We start from the raw sequence: 20,311 nt of genomic DNA on the forward strand, positions 1-20,311 counted from the left end.
CCAAATGTATTGATTGAACAAATAGATTGCCTTCTTACCTCTCTCTGACATGCTAAAAAGAATTAAGGTGTTTATCACACAAGCTGTATGATAATATCTTTTTGTCTTTTTTTGTCAGCTGAATATTAATTGTAAAGTTTGTTCTTAGTCACATTAGATTAGCCACTTCTACTTATGAACAGTAGCCACCGTCATGATTTGCATATTCAGCACATATGAACTCAGCATCACAGAATCCCTGAGAGAATATGTAGAAAGTGGCCTTTTTCTTGCAAGGATGCTAAAGGAAATCTGCCACAAAACACTTCCATTCTCCTCTTATCTCAAACAATGTAACCCGGACTCACTGAAGATATTGCACAGTGCTACATGAGAAAATTACCTAGCTTCATTTCAGAAATCTTCTCTTGCATAATAACTCCAACTCAGTATCACAGTCTTGCGTGTATCTCCTTAGGAGTTTGATGCTATTTCAGTTTTGAAAACAGCCTGAAGAACATAATTGTATCAGATTAAAACTTAGAGGCTGCAATGGTATTTTGTTAAAATCATAGAATTATAGAATAGTTAGGGTTGGAAAGGACCTTAAGATAATCAAGTTCCAACTCCCCTGCCATGGGCAGGGACACCTTGCACTAAACCATATCACCCAAGGCCTCGTCCAACCTGGCCTTGAACACTGCCAGGGATGGAGCATTCACAAAATGAGCACCTTGAGAGAGTTTGAACCTGTTCTTTCCTTTTTCTGTGTACAAGCAAGATTCCTGCTAATGCAAAGCCTTGTGTTTGCCTTGCTGAGTGTAAAATCAAAGCACTGAAACTATGGGATTTGAAGAACTTGCTTACTTCTGGGAAAATCTCTGATGTGATGGTCCCAGACGAAATTGTAATTTAGTTTGGAACGTGTTTTGCTGTCACTTTAATGATCCTAAGCTTTAGCACAAATTGCAAGTTGACCTGTAATTCCCATCTGTGTGGGACAGTTCTGCAAATACATATTGTGGGAACTTACCCAGGGATTTTACATGCATGGTATTGCCAAAACTTAAGCTTGCAAAATTTCTGGATCATGGACTTGTGTGTGAAGATTTGGCATCTGATCCTGTTCCTACTGCCATGTGTAATAGTCACTAGCAAATTTTACTGGGAATTGGACATTTAGGGGTCTGGAGTGAAAATGTCTTGAAAACTCTTATAATGAAAGGGCTTTTCTAGAAACAAGGTATGCAGAGAACAAGTGAGAGGATGATGGTCATGATGTCAGAGGAAGAAACCCTAGTTGAGTCAGGACTGATACAAAATCTCACTTTGTCCCCTAGTGTCAGGACACATTTGGGGACTCTGCTTGACCACAACACTTAGCAAGACCTACATATAGCAGAGTACAGGCACAAGATCGGTACATCATGAAAAAATGATTTGTGGACAGTATCGTATTGTTTCATTAGAAAAATTAAAGAGCTATTTCCCTTGTATTAATAGCCTGTCCAGTTCAAATTTGTCCTACTTGCAACAGTATAATCTTGTTTCTATTCTTTTACCAGAGGCCAATATCTGTTATAATTTCTGAGTCTGAAGGGTAAGCTACCTGGAATAATGTGACTATGATTGGTGGGGTTACAAGTCCCTCGCTTCCTGTTCTCATCTGCTAAATCTACAGATGACTTCATCACCTCTGCTGATCCTTTACTGTTCTCCCCACATAGCGCTTCTTGGATACCAGTAGCTGACAGGAGGCAGGATACTTCCTTGTGTGGTCTTGTAGGGCAAGATTTAAAAGGTAGCCACAAGACATTAGGGCTGCAAAAATCCATTTCTGTAGCTCTGTGGAGAATGTGTTCATCTACAGATTTGTATAGAAGGATGTTAACTGTTTGCGAGTGCTTGTGGTAAAGAAAGAAGCTGTAGGAAAGAAAATAAGGCATGTGAAAAAGGGAAGCTGTCAAGCAGGTTTAGAAATCAAAGAAACTTTTTAAGTACTGAAGGTTTTGAAGCAAAATGGATAGTATTTAGTGCCTAGGGAAACTGTGCTGAATTCAGGGATCTCTGTAACAGAATAAATTGTACCTAGTGCTTTAAAATGTGTGCTGTTTGAAAACACCCCTTTCTCCCTCCCCCCCCCGATGTTTTATTAAAAATGAAAGCTATAATGAGATACAGCTTCCTGTAAGCTCATGATGATTTTGTGCTTTTTGTTAGTTATTCTGTTTGTGTGGTCCTATTACTGTAGCCTGACTCCCACCATCTAATATAGTTATCTTCACTACACTTCTTTGTGGTAAGGAAGAACAATAATCCCCATTTTACAAATGGGGAGCCATGGCAAAGAGAGGCTTAGTACCTTGCCTGAAGTCATGCAGGCAGCCCAGTTAAGGAGCAGGGAATTCAACCAGGACTCTAAACAGCAGGCAAATGCTCCAGCCCCTGGGCTGTCTGTCCTTTTTTCTCCTACATTTAAAAGAGCTCAAAAGGTTCTATCCAGACTCCAGAGATGGTTCAGAGGTTATTGAAAGCAGTCTGGTTAAAATGACAGAATAGCTGGACTAGGTAAAAATGTGCCACTTAGGTGCAGAGTTGCAGTATTACTGAGTCAAATAAAGGTTTTTTTAGCTGACAGCTCTGGTTTCCTCTCAGTTGTGTGAGCTTGCTCTCTCATATGGGCACACATGCTCTCTCTGCAACTCGTCTTAATTCTGCCTCGGAGGAAGGACTTGGTAATAGGAAATTAGTATAATTAAATGGTTATGTAGGAAGCTGGTGGTAAGTATTTATATAAAATAAGTGGAGGAGAAAAAACTGTGAGGTGGATTTCTTAGTGTTTGCTTTTTGGGTTTATTTTTGTGAGGAGAGTATTGAGTGACAGAGATTTGTTCTCAGTAGAAAATGCTTGAGAAGCATTACTCTGCTTTGGTATCAGAAGGATTAGAGGGCACACTGTGAGAATTTGTAAGGATTTATGTGCTTTCTAGAAAGGATTAAGAATAAAAAAAGTCCAGATTAGAAATGCTGTCTAACCACATCACTACCCTGCATGCCAACATTTGGACGGGGGTTTGCTTTTATGTTTAATACCACAATGTTTGTATTGCAACTTCAGTTACGGTTGGCTTTGTTTAAGGACCATGGGTTTAGGTGCACACAGCGTGTGAAATTGAATGGTATGAGTTCAGGTAGCATTCTTGAAATCTTACTCAGCAGCAAGTCTGATATACCTAAGAAAAAGATTTTAAGGATAGGCCCATTCAAAAAAGTTGCTTAAATAAAAAAAACAACAAACCAATTCAGATACATTCCATTACTTCTAAGTGTCTGCTTTCTCCTTTTTTACCAGATTTTAAGCTTGGACAAGATTTGTTCTCTGAGACAAATATTTCTTTAAAATATTTGGATGTGGAGCTTCCAGAGTAACCTCAGACTGCACAACATGGAATTATTTATTTGTTTAGGAACATAATTGCTAAACATCCTCTAGGCTGAAAAATATACTTCCTAATTATTTACTAGAAACATCTTCAGCACACATAGCTAATTAAAGTAAGATTACTAAATGGGGGAGATTAGAGGCTTGTGTTGCTAGAAAACTGCTTGTGCTGATTTGAACTAATATTCATTTGTAAATTCAATCCCATTTAGACATAGAATCATAGAATGGTTAGGGTTGGAAAGGACCTTGAGATCATCAAGTTTCAACCCCTCTGCCATGGGCAGGGACACCTTGCTCTAAACCATATCACCCAAGGCCTCGTCCAACCTGGCCTTGAACACTGCCAGGGATGGAGCATTCGCAGCCTTCCTGGGCAACCTATTCCACTGCCTCACCACCCTAACAGGAAAGAATTTCTTCCTTATATCCAATCTAAACTTCCCCTGTTTAAGTTTTAACCCATTACCCTTTGTCCTGTCACTACAGCCCCTAATGAAGAGTCCATCCCCAGCATCCCTATATGCCCCCTTCAGATACTGGAAGGCTGCTATGAGGTCTCCACGCAGCCTTTTCTTCTCCAGGCTGAACAGCCCCAACTTTCTCAGCCGATCTTCATATGGGAGGTGCTTCAGTCCCCTTTTCATTCTCGTGGCCCTCCTCTGGACTTGTTCCAACACTTCCATGTCCTTCTTATGATGAGGACACCAGAACTGTACACAGTACTCCAAGTGAGGTCTCACAAGAGCAGAGTAGAGGGGCAGGATCACCTCCTTTGACCTGCTGGTCACACTCCTTTTGATGCAGCCCAGGATATGGTTGGCTTTCTGGGCTGCAAGAGCACAATGCCGGCTCATGTTCATTTTCTCATCCACCAGCACCCCCAAGTCCTTCTCCGCAGGGCTGCTCTGAATCTCTTCTCTGCCCATCCTGTAGCTGTGCCTGAGATTGCCCCAACCCAGGTGTAGGACCTTGCCCTTGACATGGTTAAACTTCATGAGGTTTACATCAGCCCACCTCACAAGCATGTCAAGGTCCCTCTGGATGGCATTCCTTCCCTCCAGCATATCAACTGAACCACAGAGCTTGGTGTCATCGGCAAACTTGCTGAGGGCGCACTCAATCCCGCTGTCAGCGACGAAGATGTTAAACAAGACCGGTCCCAACACCGATCCCTGAGGGACACCACTCGTTACTGGTCTCCAGCCAGACATTGAGCCATTGACCACAACTTTTTGCATGTGGCCATCAAGCCAGTTTTTTTTCCAGTGAGTGGTCCATTCATCAAATTGATGTCTCTCCAATTTAGAGACAAGGATGTCGTGTGGAACAGTGTCAAACACTTTACAAAAATCCAGGTAGATGACATCAACTGCTCTACCGCTGTCACAGAATCACAGAATCCCAAGGGTTGGAAGGGACCTCAAGAGATCATCTGGTCCAACCCCCCTGCAAGAGCAGGGTAACCTAGAGTACATCACACAGGAACTTGCCCAGGTGGGCCTTGAATATCTCCAATGTGGGAGACTCCACAACCCCCCTGGGCAACCTGTTCCAGTGCTCTGTCACTCTCACAGTAAAGAAGTTCTTCCTGATGTTAACGTGGAACTTTCTATGCTCCAGTTTACACCCATTGCCCCTTGTCCTATCACTGGATATCACTGAAAAAAGCCTAGCTCCATCATCCTGACACCCACCCATTACATATTTGTAAACACTGATGAGGTCACCCCTCAGTCTCCTCCAAGCTGAAGAGACCCAGCTCCTTCAGCCTCTCCTCATAAGGGAGGTGTTCCACTCCCTTAATCATCTTTGTGGCTCTGCGCTGGACTCTTTCAAGCAGTTCCCTGTCCTTCTTGAACTGAGGGGCCCAGAACTGGATGCAATATTCCAGATGCGGCCTAACCAAGGCAGAATAGAGGGGGAGGAGAACCTCTCTTGACCTACTAACCACACCCTTTCTAATGCACCCAGGATGCCATTTGCCTTCTTGGCCACAAGGGCACATTGCTGGCTCATGTTCATCCTCCTATCCACCAGGACCCCCAGGGCCCTTTCCCCTTTGCTACTTTCCAGCAGGTCAGTCCCCAACCTGTACTGGTACATGGGGTTGTTCTCCCGCAGATGCAAGATTCTACACTTGCCCTTGTTGAATTTCATCAAATTTCTCCCCACCCAACTCTCCAACCTGTCCAGGTCTTGCTAAATGGCAACACAGCCTTTTGGTATGTCAGCCATTCCTCCCAGTTTAGTGTCCATCAGTTCTGTAGCCCCATCATAAAAGGCCGTCAAATTGGTCAGGCAGGATTTCCCCTTAGTGAAGCCATGCTAGCTGTCACCAAGCACCTTATTGTTTTTCATGTGCCTTAGCATGCCTTCCAGGATTCTATTTAGAAAAACAAACCTGTGAAAGATGTACCTATGGAACAGACTAGCTATTTGTTTTCTACTTTACAGTCTCAGTGGCATCAATTTGTTGACAGGTTCTGGCATCTTACCAACATGAAGCAGAATTGGAACCTGACCTGAAAGAGGGGCTTGGTCATTATGAATATGTTTTTTCTTTCTATCCCCGCATTCTTTTTTTCTTTTTTTTTAATTTTTACAAAATTTATATTATTTTTTCTTTTTTCCTCTTATTCTTCCTCCTCCCCAATCTTTTTCTTGTTTTTTTTTTTGTTTCCTGTTTCCCATTTTTCTTTTTCCCCCTTTTTTCCTTTAATCCTTTCTTTTCTTTTTTCCTCCTTTTTCTCTTTTTCATTTATCTTTCTTCCCCCTTCTCCCTCCTCTCATTTGTCTTTCTTCTCCCCTACCATTTCCCCTCTTCCCTCCACAGCCACAGGACTTTTCATTCAATGCTCTCTAGATATACCTGAGCCTAGTGATTCTTGGAGGATGAGTGTATGTTGAACAGTGTCTCTTCTAGGGATGTGCCGGTGGCTTTGTTTCATGTAATTGGTGAATGTGGTCTTGTAGCGTCCTCAGTGTGGAGATTTCTGTGGGTAAGCAGCTGTTATGCCAAGTATGTTCCTTAAAGCCACCGTGGAGAAGCAGTGCATTGTCCCTAAGCACAGATGCCTGAGGATTTTGTCCCTACAGAATATTCCTGTGAGCATCTGTAGAGTTATATTTAATTTTCTCTTGTTGTTTCAGGCATTGTAAAAGCAGTGACCAAAACTGAGTTCCATTTGCATCGGTGAATATCAAATTTGAATTGGATTCTGGATGTTGATTGTTTTGTTTATAATTTTACTACTCTTACAGTATCGTTTTTAAAACGAAATTTAGGTGGTATGTACTTTTTTTGATGTTGTTTTGGTTTTGTACATTCTTTGTAAAGTTGATACTGATGTATGTGGAAGGACAGGTTTTGTCACTGGCTTCTCACAGAATCAAATGCATTGCAGTGTCTTCAGACTAAAGATGATTTTCTTAGCACCTGTATTTATACCTGGCATGTTATTGTCACTACTGTTTGTCTGAAGAATTTATTGTTGGCTTGTATTGGCAGACTGACTTGTTAGTTAAAAGTTTCATAGCTAGAGAGACATCGCAGATTTTGGCATTTATAGGCTATGGAAGCGTGTACTTTAGTAGAGGAGAACATTTTGTGGGAAATCTGTCATTATCTCAACCCTTCATGCCCCACATTGGGTGCCAAAAAGAGCTGTCATGGTTTAAGCCCAGCCAGCAACCCAGAACCACACAGCTGCTCGCTCACTCCCCCCTACCTCCCTCCCCCTGCTCCCAGAGGAGTGGGGAAGAGAATCAAAAGAGTGTAACTCCCATGGGTTGAGATAAGAGCAGTCCAGTAACTAAGGTATAACACAAACCACTGCTGCCACCACCAATAATAATAATTATAAGGGAAATAACAAGGGAAGAGAATACAACTGCTCACCACTTGCAGACTGATACCCAGCCTGACCCAAGCTGTGATCTAGCCCTTCCGGGTGACTGCCCCCAGTTTATATAGTGAACATGATGTCTTGTGGTATGGAATACCTCTTTGTCTAGTTTGGGTCAGGTGTCTTTGCTTCCTCCCAACTTCCCCTCCTCCCTGGCAGAGCATGAGACTCAGAAAGTCCTTGGTCAGAGTAAACATTATTGAGCAGCAACTAAAAACGTTGATGTTATCAGCACTGTTCCCAGGCTGAAAGTCAAAAACACAGCGCTGCACCAGCTAATAAGGAGAAAATGACTGCTACTGCTGAACCCAGGACAGAAATAAAACTGACGATTGAGCAGCTAGTTGAGCATGTCAAAAAGTGAAGATGATCTGTGAAAAAGAAAAATTCAAGGAAGCACTTTAAGAATTAGGACAGAAATTCCTTAATGAGCAAACACTTAATTGATAGAATGATTCTCTCACTTTTTCAGGCAAATGGTTGCTATTTGCAGTGACGATAGCTGTGTGCATCCAGAATGTAACTGATATCTTGGAAGGATTTGCCTTCTAAATCATAGTTTAATTGAGTTTTTTTCTTGTGCAAATTGAAGTTTCACTGTTTACTCAAGTATTATTTATTTTAACCAGATGAATAAATACAGAGTCTATCATGGATTTGGTGTGTATGGCAGAGGTTTCAGACTGAAAACTCAGTGTTCTTCATTGGTACAACATGACCCAGTGATGGGTGAAGCCATTTCTTAGGTTCTTTTCTTTGTCAGACTTGTCTATTAAATAGACATTTTACAGTGGGTCTTCTAATGTTTGTAGATGATTTAAGGAATTAGTGTTAGGGTCAGCTACTACTTTCTTCACTGGAAAACCTGAAATTTTGCTTTTTGAAAATACAATAATGTTTTCCTGGGGAAACATAAAACATGTAGCGAAAGAATCACCTCTGAAGGGGAGATATCCGTAATTAGGTCTCTGTGCTATTTTACAGGTCTATGTGCTGTAAAAGGATTTGCAGTAGAGACTTGAAATTTCTGCAGAAGTATTTGTTATGTACTAGAAGTGCTTTGGAGTGAGAGATCCAGATATTTCTTAAGATCTCGAAAGCATGGCATGAAAAATCAGATTTTCCACATTCCCGCTTGCAACTTAAATCCAGTGCAAACAGAGGCCTCTTTATTTCATAAGTACTTGTGTAATGCTGGCTCTGCTTTTGTGACTTACTGATTTTGGTGTATTTGAAGCCAGGAAAATCGAAGTCACATTGTGAAAATATCCTCCTGAAATATGTTATTACCTTTCAATACAATTGTAAAGGATGCCTTTATGGTTAAGGCTCTGGTCTGGGACTTGAAAGTTCAAACTGAGTTCAGCTGAAGGTTGTGACCCTGATGGCAACTGCAGGCACACCAGACATTCTCCCTTGGTCTTAGTTCTCCACCCAGAAGATAGCACTTGTCACCTTATGCCAAAGGCTCATATTATGTGTACAAATATAGTGAACGTATAGAACAGTCTGCTCCTGATCTGTTTCTTAGCTGTTACTGTAATGTACATAACTATTCTTCATAACTTCTATATTACCACTGCCTTCTCTTTTACAGTCCACATGATGGGGGATGTGAAACTGGTGACATCTACTAGAGTCTCCAAAACCTCTCTGACACTCAGTCCCCCTGTTCCTGTTGAAGCACCCGCATTTACTCTTCCTCCTCGAAATATCCGAGTGCAGCCGGGAGCCACTGCAAGATTTGAGGGGAAGGTAAGAAACACAGATGATGGAGCACTTCTCCATTTATTTTTGCTCGCTCTTAAAGGTGCCTAGTAGGCTGCAAAGTTAATGAAGTTGCCTCTATGATACAGGACCTTTATTCAAGCAGAATACACCCATCATTACCCTTCTGAGGAGGCAGGAGGATTACAGGTCTGTTTCTGAGAGAAGAGTGCTGCAAAACCTGAGCACGTGCTAAGTGTAACCTAGTTGAGTATGCCAGGCACTGAGCTTAGTATCAGTGAAAAACTGCTTCAAGAGCTATCTCTAATCAGAGAGTACCTGTTCTACCTGGTCATGAATCTTCCTGTGTAACACAAATCTAACCCAGCTATGGCATGTTCATCCTTGTAGTCAAGCTAGGAATCTGTAGAGAATTTTCAGAGGAAAGATTGATCTGTTCAAGGAAACTTGTTAACCCAAAGGGTTTTAAAGGGTATGTAGTATAGTGTATTGTGGATTCCAGGTTCTCCCCTTCCAATCATACTTGAGACATTGAACTGTGTTTACTGGCATCCATATTTCTTTCATGCTTCAATTATGGTATGATCCCTTCCTTGTTCTAGCTATCTTCCTTTCTCCACCCTTGACACAAGTCTTTTTCCTGGAGTTGCCAGTTTTCCTTCTGAGCCCCTTCAGCTTCTCTCTGTCCATGTAATGCTCTTGCTGTATGCTGACAGTTATATCACCAATCTTTTCAACTGATGGGACTTGTTTGACAGAGGCAGGAAGCTGCAAATTTACTGTAACAAAAGTAAGGGCTATAAGAATTTGGGAAATTCATAACTTCTGAAACTCAAACAGGGGGTTGGTAGAGGGCATCTGATATTTATATTATTTGTTTACACAAGAGCAGGCCAGGAACTGGGCAGACAACCAATTTTTAGAGTATATAAATTTTTAAGTGTAAACTCGGAAGTAGTTCCTGGATTTGACTTTTTTTGAAGAAAAGTTGGCATTTTTCATAAATAGCAGTTAAAATCATAGAATCGTAGAATAGTTAGGGTTGGAAAGGACCTTAAGATCATCTAGTTCCAACCCCCCTGCCATGGGCAGGGATGTCTCGCACTTGACCATGTCGCCCAAGACTCTGTCCAACCTGGGCTTGAACACTGCCAGCGATGGAGCATTTACAGCTTCCTTGGGCAACCTGTTCCAGTGCCTCACCACCCTCACAGTAAAGAACTTCTTCCTTATATATAACCTGGACTTCCTCTATTCAAGTTTTATCCCATTACTCCATGTCCTATTGCTACAGTCCCTGATGAAGAGTCCCTCTCCAGCATCCTTGTAGGCACCCTTCAGATACCAGATGTCAGATTACCATGCAGCCTTTTTTTTCTCCAGGCTGAACAACCCCAACTTTCTCAGCCTGTCTTCATATGGGAGGTGCTCCAGTCCCCTGATCGTCCTTCTCTCCCTCCTCTGGACTTGTTCCAACAGTTCTATGTCCTTTTTATGTTGAGGACACCAGAACTGCACACAATACTCCAAGTGAGGTCTCACGAGAGCAGAATAAAGAGGCAGGATCACCTCCTTCAACCTGATGGTCACAATCCTTTTGATGCAGCCCAGGATACAGTTGGCTTTCTGGGCTATGAGTGCACACTGAAGCTGGCTCATGTTCATTTTCTCATCCAGCAACACCTCCAAGTCCTTCTCTGCAGGGCTGCTCTGAATCCCAGCTGTGCCTGGGATTGCCCTGACCCAGGTATAGGATCTTGCACTTGGCTTGGTTGAACTTCATGGGGCTGGCATTGGCCCATCTCTCAAGCATGTCTAGGTCCCTCTGGATGGCATTCCTTCCCTCCAGCATTATCAACCAAATCACAGCCTAGTGTGATTTTAAGGCACCAGCCTGAAACCCTCTGTCTGTATGACACTGGCCAGGCGCAGTGAGCATTCCCTCTCATACTGTTTTTATCCTTTCCCTCCATCTCTTTATTTCACCCTGCTTTTTTTCAGACACAGCGGAAAATGTCAGCGTGTTGCTGCTTGAGGCATGTGACACCTATGTACAATATTGTCCTAAGGAACTCTGGTTCCTCCAGACACCACTGCAACTGGCAGTAAAAATACAGCGAGATCAAAGTTGAAGCATGTGATGTTGCTGTGATTTGGTTTTGCATTTCTCATGTTTCCTAATTCAAAACTCAAGTGGTGTATTTCCCATTTTAAGTGCCTTCTGCAGACTTTCAATTATTAGTCAAATGGAAGCAATTGTAATGACCAACAAGCTAGAGTGCCATCAGTGCTTTGCATTTTTTTCAGATTTGGTTTTAATTTTTCAGGGATACCTATCCCCTTTTTATAGTTGGTTTGGAAGCTGCAAGGGTAAAGTCTGAGGTTTGTGGTCTTTTTAGTAGCTTGGAAAAAATAAGCAAATTCAATACTAAATAAACTGACAGGCTGAAGTTCATTGAAGGAGCAAAGCTTTGATTGAAGTCCTGGATTGAACCTACTTGATGAAAATCTAAATCCTAGTTCTGATATATGAGCATGGCTGAAGTATTTAATTTTCCATCTTAAAATGGGGATGATAATATACTAGTTGCACGCATGTCATATATCTGAATTAAACTTTTAATGCTCAAAGTGCTTTTGCAAATGCCAAATATTAGAGCACAATGCTGAAATACATGTGAGATATGCAATTACTTTGTAGCAAGTAGCCTGCCTTAATGGTTTGGCAAACCAAGATGATGCAATTGCAGCCGTTGGCTTTGGCACTTCAGCCTCTTGCTATGCATGGAGCATTGCCTGTGTTTTGCTCAGTCCAGTTTGCTGCCCTGGAAGAGTTTTGTTTTACCTCTCTCAGGTAACAGGGGTGTGAAGAAACATGTAACACAGCCGAAGAGATAAACAGACAGTCTTCATTGTTGTGAATTGGTTCAAAGTTCCTGGAATTCATCCTAGCTGGAGGCCCAGATAAAAACTTGCCATTATTTTAAGGGTTTTTTTTGAGAGGGAACAAGCTACATTGAAATAATTGGACATAGAGAGTAATGGAGCACATCATGTTCTCATTGTCTTATGCAGGAAAAAATAGGTTAGTAATTACAATCCCAACTATTAAAATTGAGGGTATGATCTGCTCTAATGTAAGACGGTGGGTGAGATCGTGTTTGGTTCTGTTGTTTATAACTGGTAGGTTCAAATTAGTATCTTGTTTGTGCTCTTAGTCTAACAGCGTGGGCAGGGTGGGGGGGAGCACAACACTACAATTTGCAACGATACCGTCACTTAAAGCTGCAGCAGCCTGCACAGCTCATGTCATCTGGGTCTATCTTCAGCTGGTTAGTGCAATGTCGCTTCTTGTGTTGCTTTAATGTTCCAGAGGCCCAGAAGGATAATATATCTGTTCAGAAGGACAATCTTAACGAAAAAAAAAACACATTAAGACTTAGTAATAGAAGTAGCTGCTGAACATACTTGGGATTTTCTATCCTGGAAAAGAGGCTACAGATGTTATGATTGGTTGTTGCTGATACTCTGCTTCATCACATAGCACAAATATTAAACTAGACTCGAGCTAAAGAAAAGTAAAAAGTTTTTAAAATGGCTAGACAGGAGATTTTCTTCAAAGAGTTCCTCTGCAGTGGGATTTATCTTATCAGAAAGAACAAGCACTTTGAGAAACTAAGACAGGATATAAAGCTGATATTTTGATGATCCTGTACACTCATTAAGCGACCAAGGAAGAGAGGGCCCCAGAGTCAAACTTGTGGCTTTTCTTTCCAGTGGCACATAACTTGTGTGAAATAGCAGTTCAAGATTCAGGAGAGTGCAGAAATTGAGAAATAGCCCATAAACATTAAAAATTAGAGAAAGAAAGGAACTGGCGTTGCCATTAAAAAGAGTGAGTTTATTTTTTTCTGTTGCTCCTACTGCCACCCTGGTTTTCTTACTGAAATCTCAGCAAGTTTACCTATATCTGACTGCAGATTCAGTTTCCCAATGTGAACTCAGAATAAAAGGTTAGCTCATTGGCCTGGACCACTGACTGAGGGGTGGAACCACTTAGTAAGGCAAAGGCTAGGTTACCTTCCCTGCACGTTCCCCAAACATCTCCTGAGTGGACGTGTGAGTTGTTCAGCAACCAGTTGCTGATGTGATTCTTCAGGAAACCATCCCAGATTTTTATGAAATTGCATTGCAAGTTCCCAGCTTGTAGGACTTGACTGATAAGCTGTTCTTCAATTTCACATCAAGTGTGAGGTGAGCAGCTCAGGGTAATAATCTGCTTCCTTGTGCTAAGGCATTGTAGCTTGTCCATCACAGCCTTTAACATACTCTTGGAAAACAAGAGCAAGCCAAAATATTACCAGGCTTCGTTTTAAGCCATTTCTTTCTGTTGTATTAATCACTGGAATATTTATCAGGGCTTTGCAACATGAAATTGTGTTTTCATATCGTCATCTTTCTAACTCATCTGAACATCACTGGGTGTTATAATGCTGAATGACATGCTAATCAAGGAGATATCTTTCTTTGTAGCAAATATCATGGGGATTTCTGTGGCAAGTGTCACGTGAGAGGACAGGGAAATTCTTTTCAGCTCTAGCACCTGAATAAGCATTTGTAAGTTATCAGGCAGGTGGTATTTTGTTGCTGATAACATTTGATCAATTCATAAGCCAAGAATAGTATCCTATCAAATATTTTCAGACTTTGGCTATTCCTAAATTTTACTTTCTGAAACTGCAGTATACTTTAATTACAACATGGAGCATATTGCATACTGACCAATAAGTACAAGATCATTAGCCATACATCTAGTTTAAAATGTAAATTTTTTCAGTCTCACTAACTCTCCAAAACTCAGCCCTAGAAGTTCACAACATTATGGTAGGCAAGTACGAATGCAAATAACATGATTTTCCATACAAGCAAATGAAATAAAGCTTTTCAACATTTCCAATAATTTTGCTAGCTTGATTTTTCAGCGGAATTTGCAAATCTGTACAAGTTTTCTTTTCTTGTGATGGGCAGAGGGTGGCTACAGATTTCAACAACTTTGAGTGGTTTTGTGCCTATCTGGTTTTTAAGTATCCTGCTTACTGGTCTTTCAGAGACTACAGGCTCAGTGAATTAAGACTGAAGCCTGTATTTGTCTCAAACTCCATTGTTTTTGAGAAGACCTCCTCCTTTGCATTTAGAAATTTGACAAGTTTATCCAGGTCTGAGTTTCTACTTCAGCTGTCTCAAGGGGAAGGCAGGTCTCCACTGTAGAACCTAGCAGTAATTTTAACATTTAAATTTAACATTTTAGATGTTGACCTGACTCCATTTCACAGCTACCTATACCCACAGCTTAGTATTGTGCTCAGCCTGAATTGCCCCATCCGACTGTTAAGGCCCAGGCTCAGCTTTTGCTTGGGTTTGTGATCATTGCCATGTGTGTATTAGGATGGCAAGCTAACCCTCTGGTTTCCTTTTTGTGTTTAGAAGCACTGAAAAGGTTTCATGACTGTTTGAGGAAGTTTTAGAAAGGAGATTAGTTTTCTGTGGCAGAAAAAAAATAATACCAGGATGCTGGTGGTGTGTGCTGGTGAATAGAGCAGCAGGATGGACTGACCCTGTCAGAGCTCTGTGCTGTGACTGTCCACATAAGGAGTCAGTGAATGTCAGTGTTGTCACTCAGGTTTCCCTAGTCCATGTTAACTTCTGTACTTCAAGGCATGGAGAGGTTTAGTTAAATTTCTGCAGCAAACTGATGGTGAAGCTTAGAACAAAAAATTAAAGATTTTACTGTTCTATAACCATTGAACTGCATTCTCTTGATCTTTCCCTCCCTGTTTTAAGCTTTGGGTTCTGAGACCAATATAATAGTCTTCAGCAGGGTTGTTGCTTATAAAAAATAAAAAAAAAAAGCCCCAAACAAGCATTTTTAACTGATAATTATGTGATTAGCTGCCCACACATGATTTTGTTGAACTTAAATAACAATAGATTCATTACATCAAAAATATAACATGAACACTTGTGGTTCTTTATTGTAATGTCACTGATTGTCAAGCAGTAAAAAATGTCAAGTTAAAGAATTACCAGTTTCCAACAAACCCTTCCCTGTCCAGAGTGATATTAACCTCTGCATTTTATTGTGGCAATCAGTTAAGTCAGCTTGCTTTGGCAGCACATACATAATTTTTAAGAGTAGTATTGACAGTCATTAATTTTATGAACCTAAAGAATACTTGTGCTATAGCTCTGTTTGAAAGGAACAGCCAAATTTCATATTACAGACCACAGACTGATTGCCTAAGGGTCAGGAAAGAATTTTTCTCCTTGGATAAGGCTTTTGCACAGTTGGCAACAGTGCAGTATGGGTTGTTTTTCTGCTTCATGTGAACCATCATATATGGTCCATTGCCAGAACCAACATATCAAACTATTAAATCTAGCCTGGTATTCTAATCCCAGGGAGATAGAGTTCAGGTACTGGCATGTAGTTCATAGTTTCAGTAGATGTTGGGGTACTTAGTTCAGTCTGCTGCCTATTACGTAGTTACTGTTCTGCTCTTCACTTTCCATCTCCCTCTAGGTAAGGGATATGGATGGTAAATTTTAAGGCAAGCTAGGTCAATGTCAAATCCTGCCCCTTTTTAATGTGCTTTCTGGTTGTCTTTCTACCATCTTGTTATTGTAATACCATATCTGTATGTGTTCAAATCAGTTAAGTCCAACGATGTGCATTCGTTTGCCAACTTCATGGCCACTTTTCTGCTGCTGGTTGCACAGGTACCGTTTGAAACATTGTGCCTGAGAAAATAAACTGAGATCAGGCAATGAGAAACAAGAGGCAATGGGAAGATTGATGGTGATTCTGCCATCTGTTCTGAAACGGGGGAGACCCATTTATGTAATATGTTAAGAGATAGGGAAGTATTAAAAGAAGCATTGGAGGGAAACACTCCTACAGCATTTGTAAATCCTTTCAACTACCTATTAATGAAAAAAACTGAGATCTAACCAATTTGTCTTAGTGTGGCTGCTGCACCAGCTTTGCATAGCAACATCCTTGTTATCTTCCCTTTGGTTTGGACTTGAAGCAGCCACTTCCAAGCCTTAGTCAGCAGGCATGCCCCAAGTATGCCTTAACTGTATTGTATGTCTAGGTTTAAAATGGCAGGATATGAAATAAGAGAAGCTCATATAATGACAGAGGATGATGACATGGGACAAAATCCTTTGTTACTGGTATGAGATGTTTGCTGCTACAGTGGCTCAAAAGAGATTCAGTTTTAGACAAGGGCAACATGGGAGTGGCTGCTCTGCTGGGAAGTGACTAAGGTGGGATTCGGTCAAAATTGCTTCCCCACACAGTGTCATCTACACCCAGAATTATTCAAAGACACTTCCCTTCATTAACTGCTACAGTGTGTTGACACCCATTTACCCTGTCTTGCATATGATATGTCTTTTAGGAAAAACAGCCAGGGTGCAAGTAGATGCTCAAGAAATTTGTAGGTTTTAGACAGGAGTAGTGGTCTGTGAGCTCCTGTCTGGGTATTTTTAATTCATACATTCACTTTGTATCTGTCTCTTTCACCTATGCCCATCATAGGTGTACTTGTGACTTTCCAGGTAGACATATTTAAGTGTTCCTTGTGTAGCCTGTGTGCAGTGTGTGTAATGATTCTCAAAACTGCTGGACTTAGAACACTGTCACATGCAACTGATCTGTGCATCCGTGGAGGCAACAGCCAATATTTTTGAATGTTTGGCAGCAAAGTTCAGTCCGACCTTTTGCAGAGTTGCTCCAATCTGCCAGACACTCAGAAATCTAGACAAGGCTAAATATCCTTAAATTCCACCCAGACAAAATTTCTAAGCAGGAAAGAGGCCATGACTGGGGAAGACTGGACATACAGTATCTCTATTCCCAGTTCCCATTTAACAATGTTGATTTTTTTTGTAAAATTGAGCCTGTTTTCAGTAACCCACCTACCCCCAAACTGTGGAAGAAATGCGCTATTTGCTACTGTCACATTTAATATTATGTTTGCTTTCTATCTCCTTTCCTATCTTAATGGCTTATCTATAGCCAGTTGGGGACAGGAGTTCTCTGCTCCTCTGTACAATGGCAGAAAGACTGGCTCCCTATAGAATAGGTTTCATGCTAACTACTGCAATAAAATGAAAACCTCAAACCTTTTTTTTTTTAATAATCATAGAATCATAGAAAAGTTAGGGTTGGGAAGGACCTTAAGATCATCAAGTTTCAAACCCCCTGCTATGGGCAGGGACACCTTGCTCTAAACCATATCACCCAAGGCCTCGTCCAACCTGGCCTCGAACACTGCAAGGGATGGAGCATTCACAACGTCCTTGGGCAACCTATTCCAGTGCCTCACCACCCAAACAGGAGCTAATTTCCTCCTTATATCTAATCTAAACTTCCCCTGTTTAAGTTTGAAGCCATTACCCCTTGTCCTACCACTACAGTCCCTAATGAAGAGTCCATCCCCAGCATCCCTCTATGCCCCCTTCAGATACTGGAAGGCTGCTATGAGGTCTCCATGCAGCCTTCTCTTCTCCAAGCTGAACAGTCCCAACTTTCTCAGATGGGTGATAATGGTGGTAATATGGTAATGGTGGTAATAATGATAGACAGTTTTTAGAACACTTCAGCTAACGTACATACTGAGCTAAAGACTATCTTGTATTATTGTGTGTATAGTATATACCCAAACCAGCATTGTTGTAGCTGGAGCCAGGCCATGACTTTGTGCTGATTTTGGTCACCATTTTTATTTTTTACTTTACTTTTTCTTCAGCATGTTTCCAGTTATTTTGGATTTTGAGATGGAAACAATTAAAATCACATGAGGAACCTGACCATAAAATTGTATGATTTAATTGCATCTACCTGCTCCTAGGTTGAGTTAGGGAAGCCAAGAAACTGTTGACTCTGAAAAGTTTACTGTAGTTATCTGTTTGTAATCATCCGTTGCTGTGATTTATCACTATAAAGCGTGGCTTTGTGTTAGCTAAAGGAGTCAAGTGTGTTTGTTTAAGGATTTGTCCATAGGGGTTGATTTCAAAGAAAATTTATCTCATAAGTAGTTCTGGGCTCGTTATTTTTCTATAGTCCTTATAGAAAACAGAGAAAAAAAATTCTTACATTATGTGTTGACAAATTTGCAGAAGAAAAGGAGATATAAAATACATTGTGGTGTAAAGGAGAGTCAGTCTTTCACTAAAGTAATAATAGAATAAATTCCATGACTAATCATAAAGTCCACCATTTAGGGATGATAAGATAAAAATGTCTGGAAAAGGAATAAAAGAAAATCTAGCTATTTCCCAAGAGAAAACCAGCTATTGTTGAGTTGTGTAACTCAGGATTGAAGTGGTCAGTCTAATTCAGTTTTTTTTGTTTGGTTTTTTGTTTGTTTGGTTTTGTCCCATGATGGTTAATAATGAATCTCTCAAATTTCAACAAAGTCTTATTAGATTCTTCAGTTCTGCTTTTAATTTGAAAAATATCATCATCCTTTCCAGGCTAATCTCCTTTGCTCTCTGGGCCAGTGCGTAAGTCTTTGTTGTGGTCAGTTCAACTGGCAATAAAACTCAATGTGTAGCATTATTTATTATTTAAACAAATGTTCCTATTACTACATGAAACATGACTCCAATTTATCATTATGATGTTCTAAATTTGCTTTTTTGGGAAATTGTGCTTTTGGCTCCCTTCACAGTCGTAACAGGTTTAGAAGTTAAAGAAGACCTAGTAACTGCAACCGTGTGTGAAATTAACTTTCTTTTCCTTGTGCTGCAATAGTCTATAGTGGTGTGAGAGGGATGAAAAGGGGAAGAATCTATTTGTTATTTATTGGTTTGAGTTGTGGATTGGTTTTATTTTCAGAAGTATGTCCCTAACTGAAAAAAAATTCAAATTTCCTTTTTCTAGCTGAATCAAAAGGTAGGATAGAATACTTAGACATCAGACATGCATTTAGGTAACTGGTAATAATATAATTGCCTTTTTCCATCATAAACAAGGCTTAAACTTTACTTCAGCACTGTGCCTTCATCTAGCTGATGAAATCACAAAGGTTAGGGAGGGGTTCAGTGCCAGATGTAAGTATGAAAGCATGTAAGATAGTGAAGTATGCATTTGACTGTTTATATAACCTTGAGTGTTTGACCTAAATTACACTAAATGACACCAAATCATACTTTTTGGTATAATTCTGCTTTTCTCTTGTAGGAAAAGAAAGTACTCATTAGCAGACAGCGAGCATGATGCATTCAGAAAGCCACATGCAGAGAAGGTTTATAATCAAAATACATCATTACTCATTGAGGTTTTACTCAGTCCACACTCACCGTAGCACCTAAAGTCCAAAGCTAAAAATTTCTGCTTTTGACATGTTACTTGATTCTGTTCAATCATGGATATGTTATGAAGTTCGGAAACCTACTGGGCAAAACCAGGCAACATATTTTTTTTTGCATATGTAACATCTGGACTCCCTAGCATATACATGCATGCTGAACAGAAAATAACATTGCTGTGAATCATATACAATTCAACCCACTCACAAAGGAGAGAAACCAGTCTGTCTGATGGGGAGCAGCAAGGGCTGGCTGCTCCTCAATGGAAGGCAAGCCAGGAGCTGGGTGTGAGCCATGCATGGGTTGTGCCATCACCAGTGGGCTGCAGTCCCATGAGCTCTTAACACAGCAGGCAGTGCTATGTGTTCTAACAGGGTCTATTGATGGTTGCAGACATGGCATGCAATAAACCAGGTTATAGATCCAACCAGAAGGTACAGCCAGGAGCAAAAGCAGGCAAGGGCAGATTGTTCTTCCGTAAGTTCATCTTTTAATGCTCAGTCTATAAGACATTATCACTAAGTTACTTGTGGTTACTGAATCACTAGCGGGTGCCTGAAACAGTATGTATTTCTGTGCCTAAGCTGACAGAGTTCAGTTTAGTATTTGGGAATAAATCTGCCTTTGTCGTGATTTTAAAGCCAAGTCACCCAAGTTTGTAGTTCAGCATCACATGTGAATACACCTCTCTTATGTGGGGGAAATAACCTTTGGAAGAGGAGAGACATTGGTGTGTTGAGGTAGTGCTTGATGAGGGAGACACTGCTACTCCTATTTCTGTCTCAAAGCCCTCTGCACTAGCAGGAGCCAGAAAATCAAGGCACCCACTAACTGGTCGCTCCTGATATAACTAGTCCAGTATAAAGGCCTTGAA

The 20,311-nt window shown here is 40.8% G+C and overlaps 1 protein-coding gene across 4 annotated transcripts in view; it reads left to right on the forward strand.

Annotated features, from left to right (window-relative positions):
* MYLK (myosin light chain kinase) overlaps window positions 1-20,311 on the forward strand; it is a 224,104-nt gene that overhangs the window by 57,882 nt on the left and 145,911 nt on the right. For all 4 annotated transcript variants that reach the window (XM_061370054.1, XM_061370055.1, XM_061370056.1 and 1 more), the window contains one exon: window positions 8,927-9,084. In XM_061370054.1, coding sequence (XP_061226038.1) covers window positions 8,932-9,084 — 153 coding nt within the window. In that variant the 5' untranslated portion in view covers window positions 8,927-8,931. The remainder of the gene's footprint in view (window positions 1-8,926; window positions 9,085-20,311) is intronic.

Source organism: Neopsephotus bourkii, unplaced genomic scaffold (assembly GCF_033783945.1).
Source record: "Neopsephotus bourkii isolate Nb327-2 ecotype Australia unplaced genomic scaffold, CSIRO-AGI_Nbou_v1 NB_1526, whole genome shotgun sequence".
Classification (NCBI taxonomy): domain Eukaryota; kingdom Metazoa; phylum Chordata; class Aves; order Psittaciformes; family Psittacidae; genus Neopsephotus; species Neopsephotus bourkii.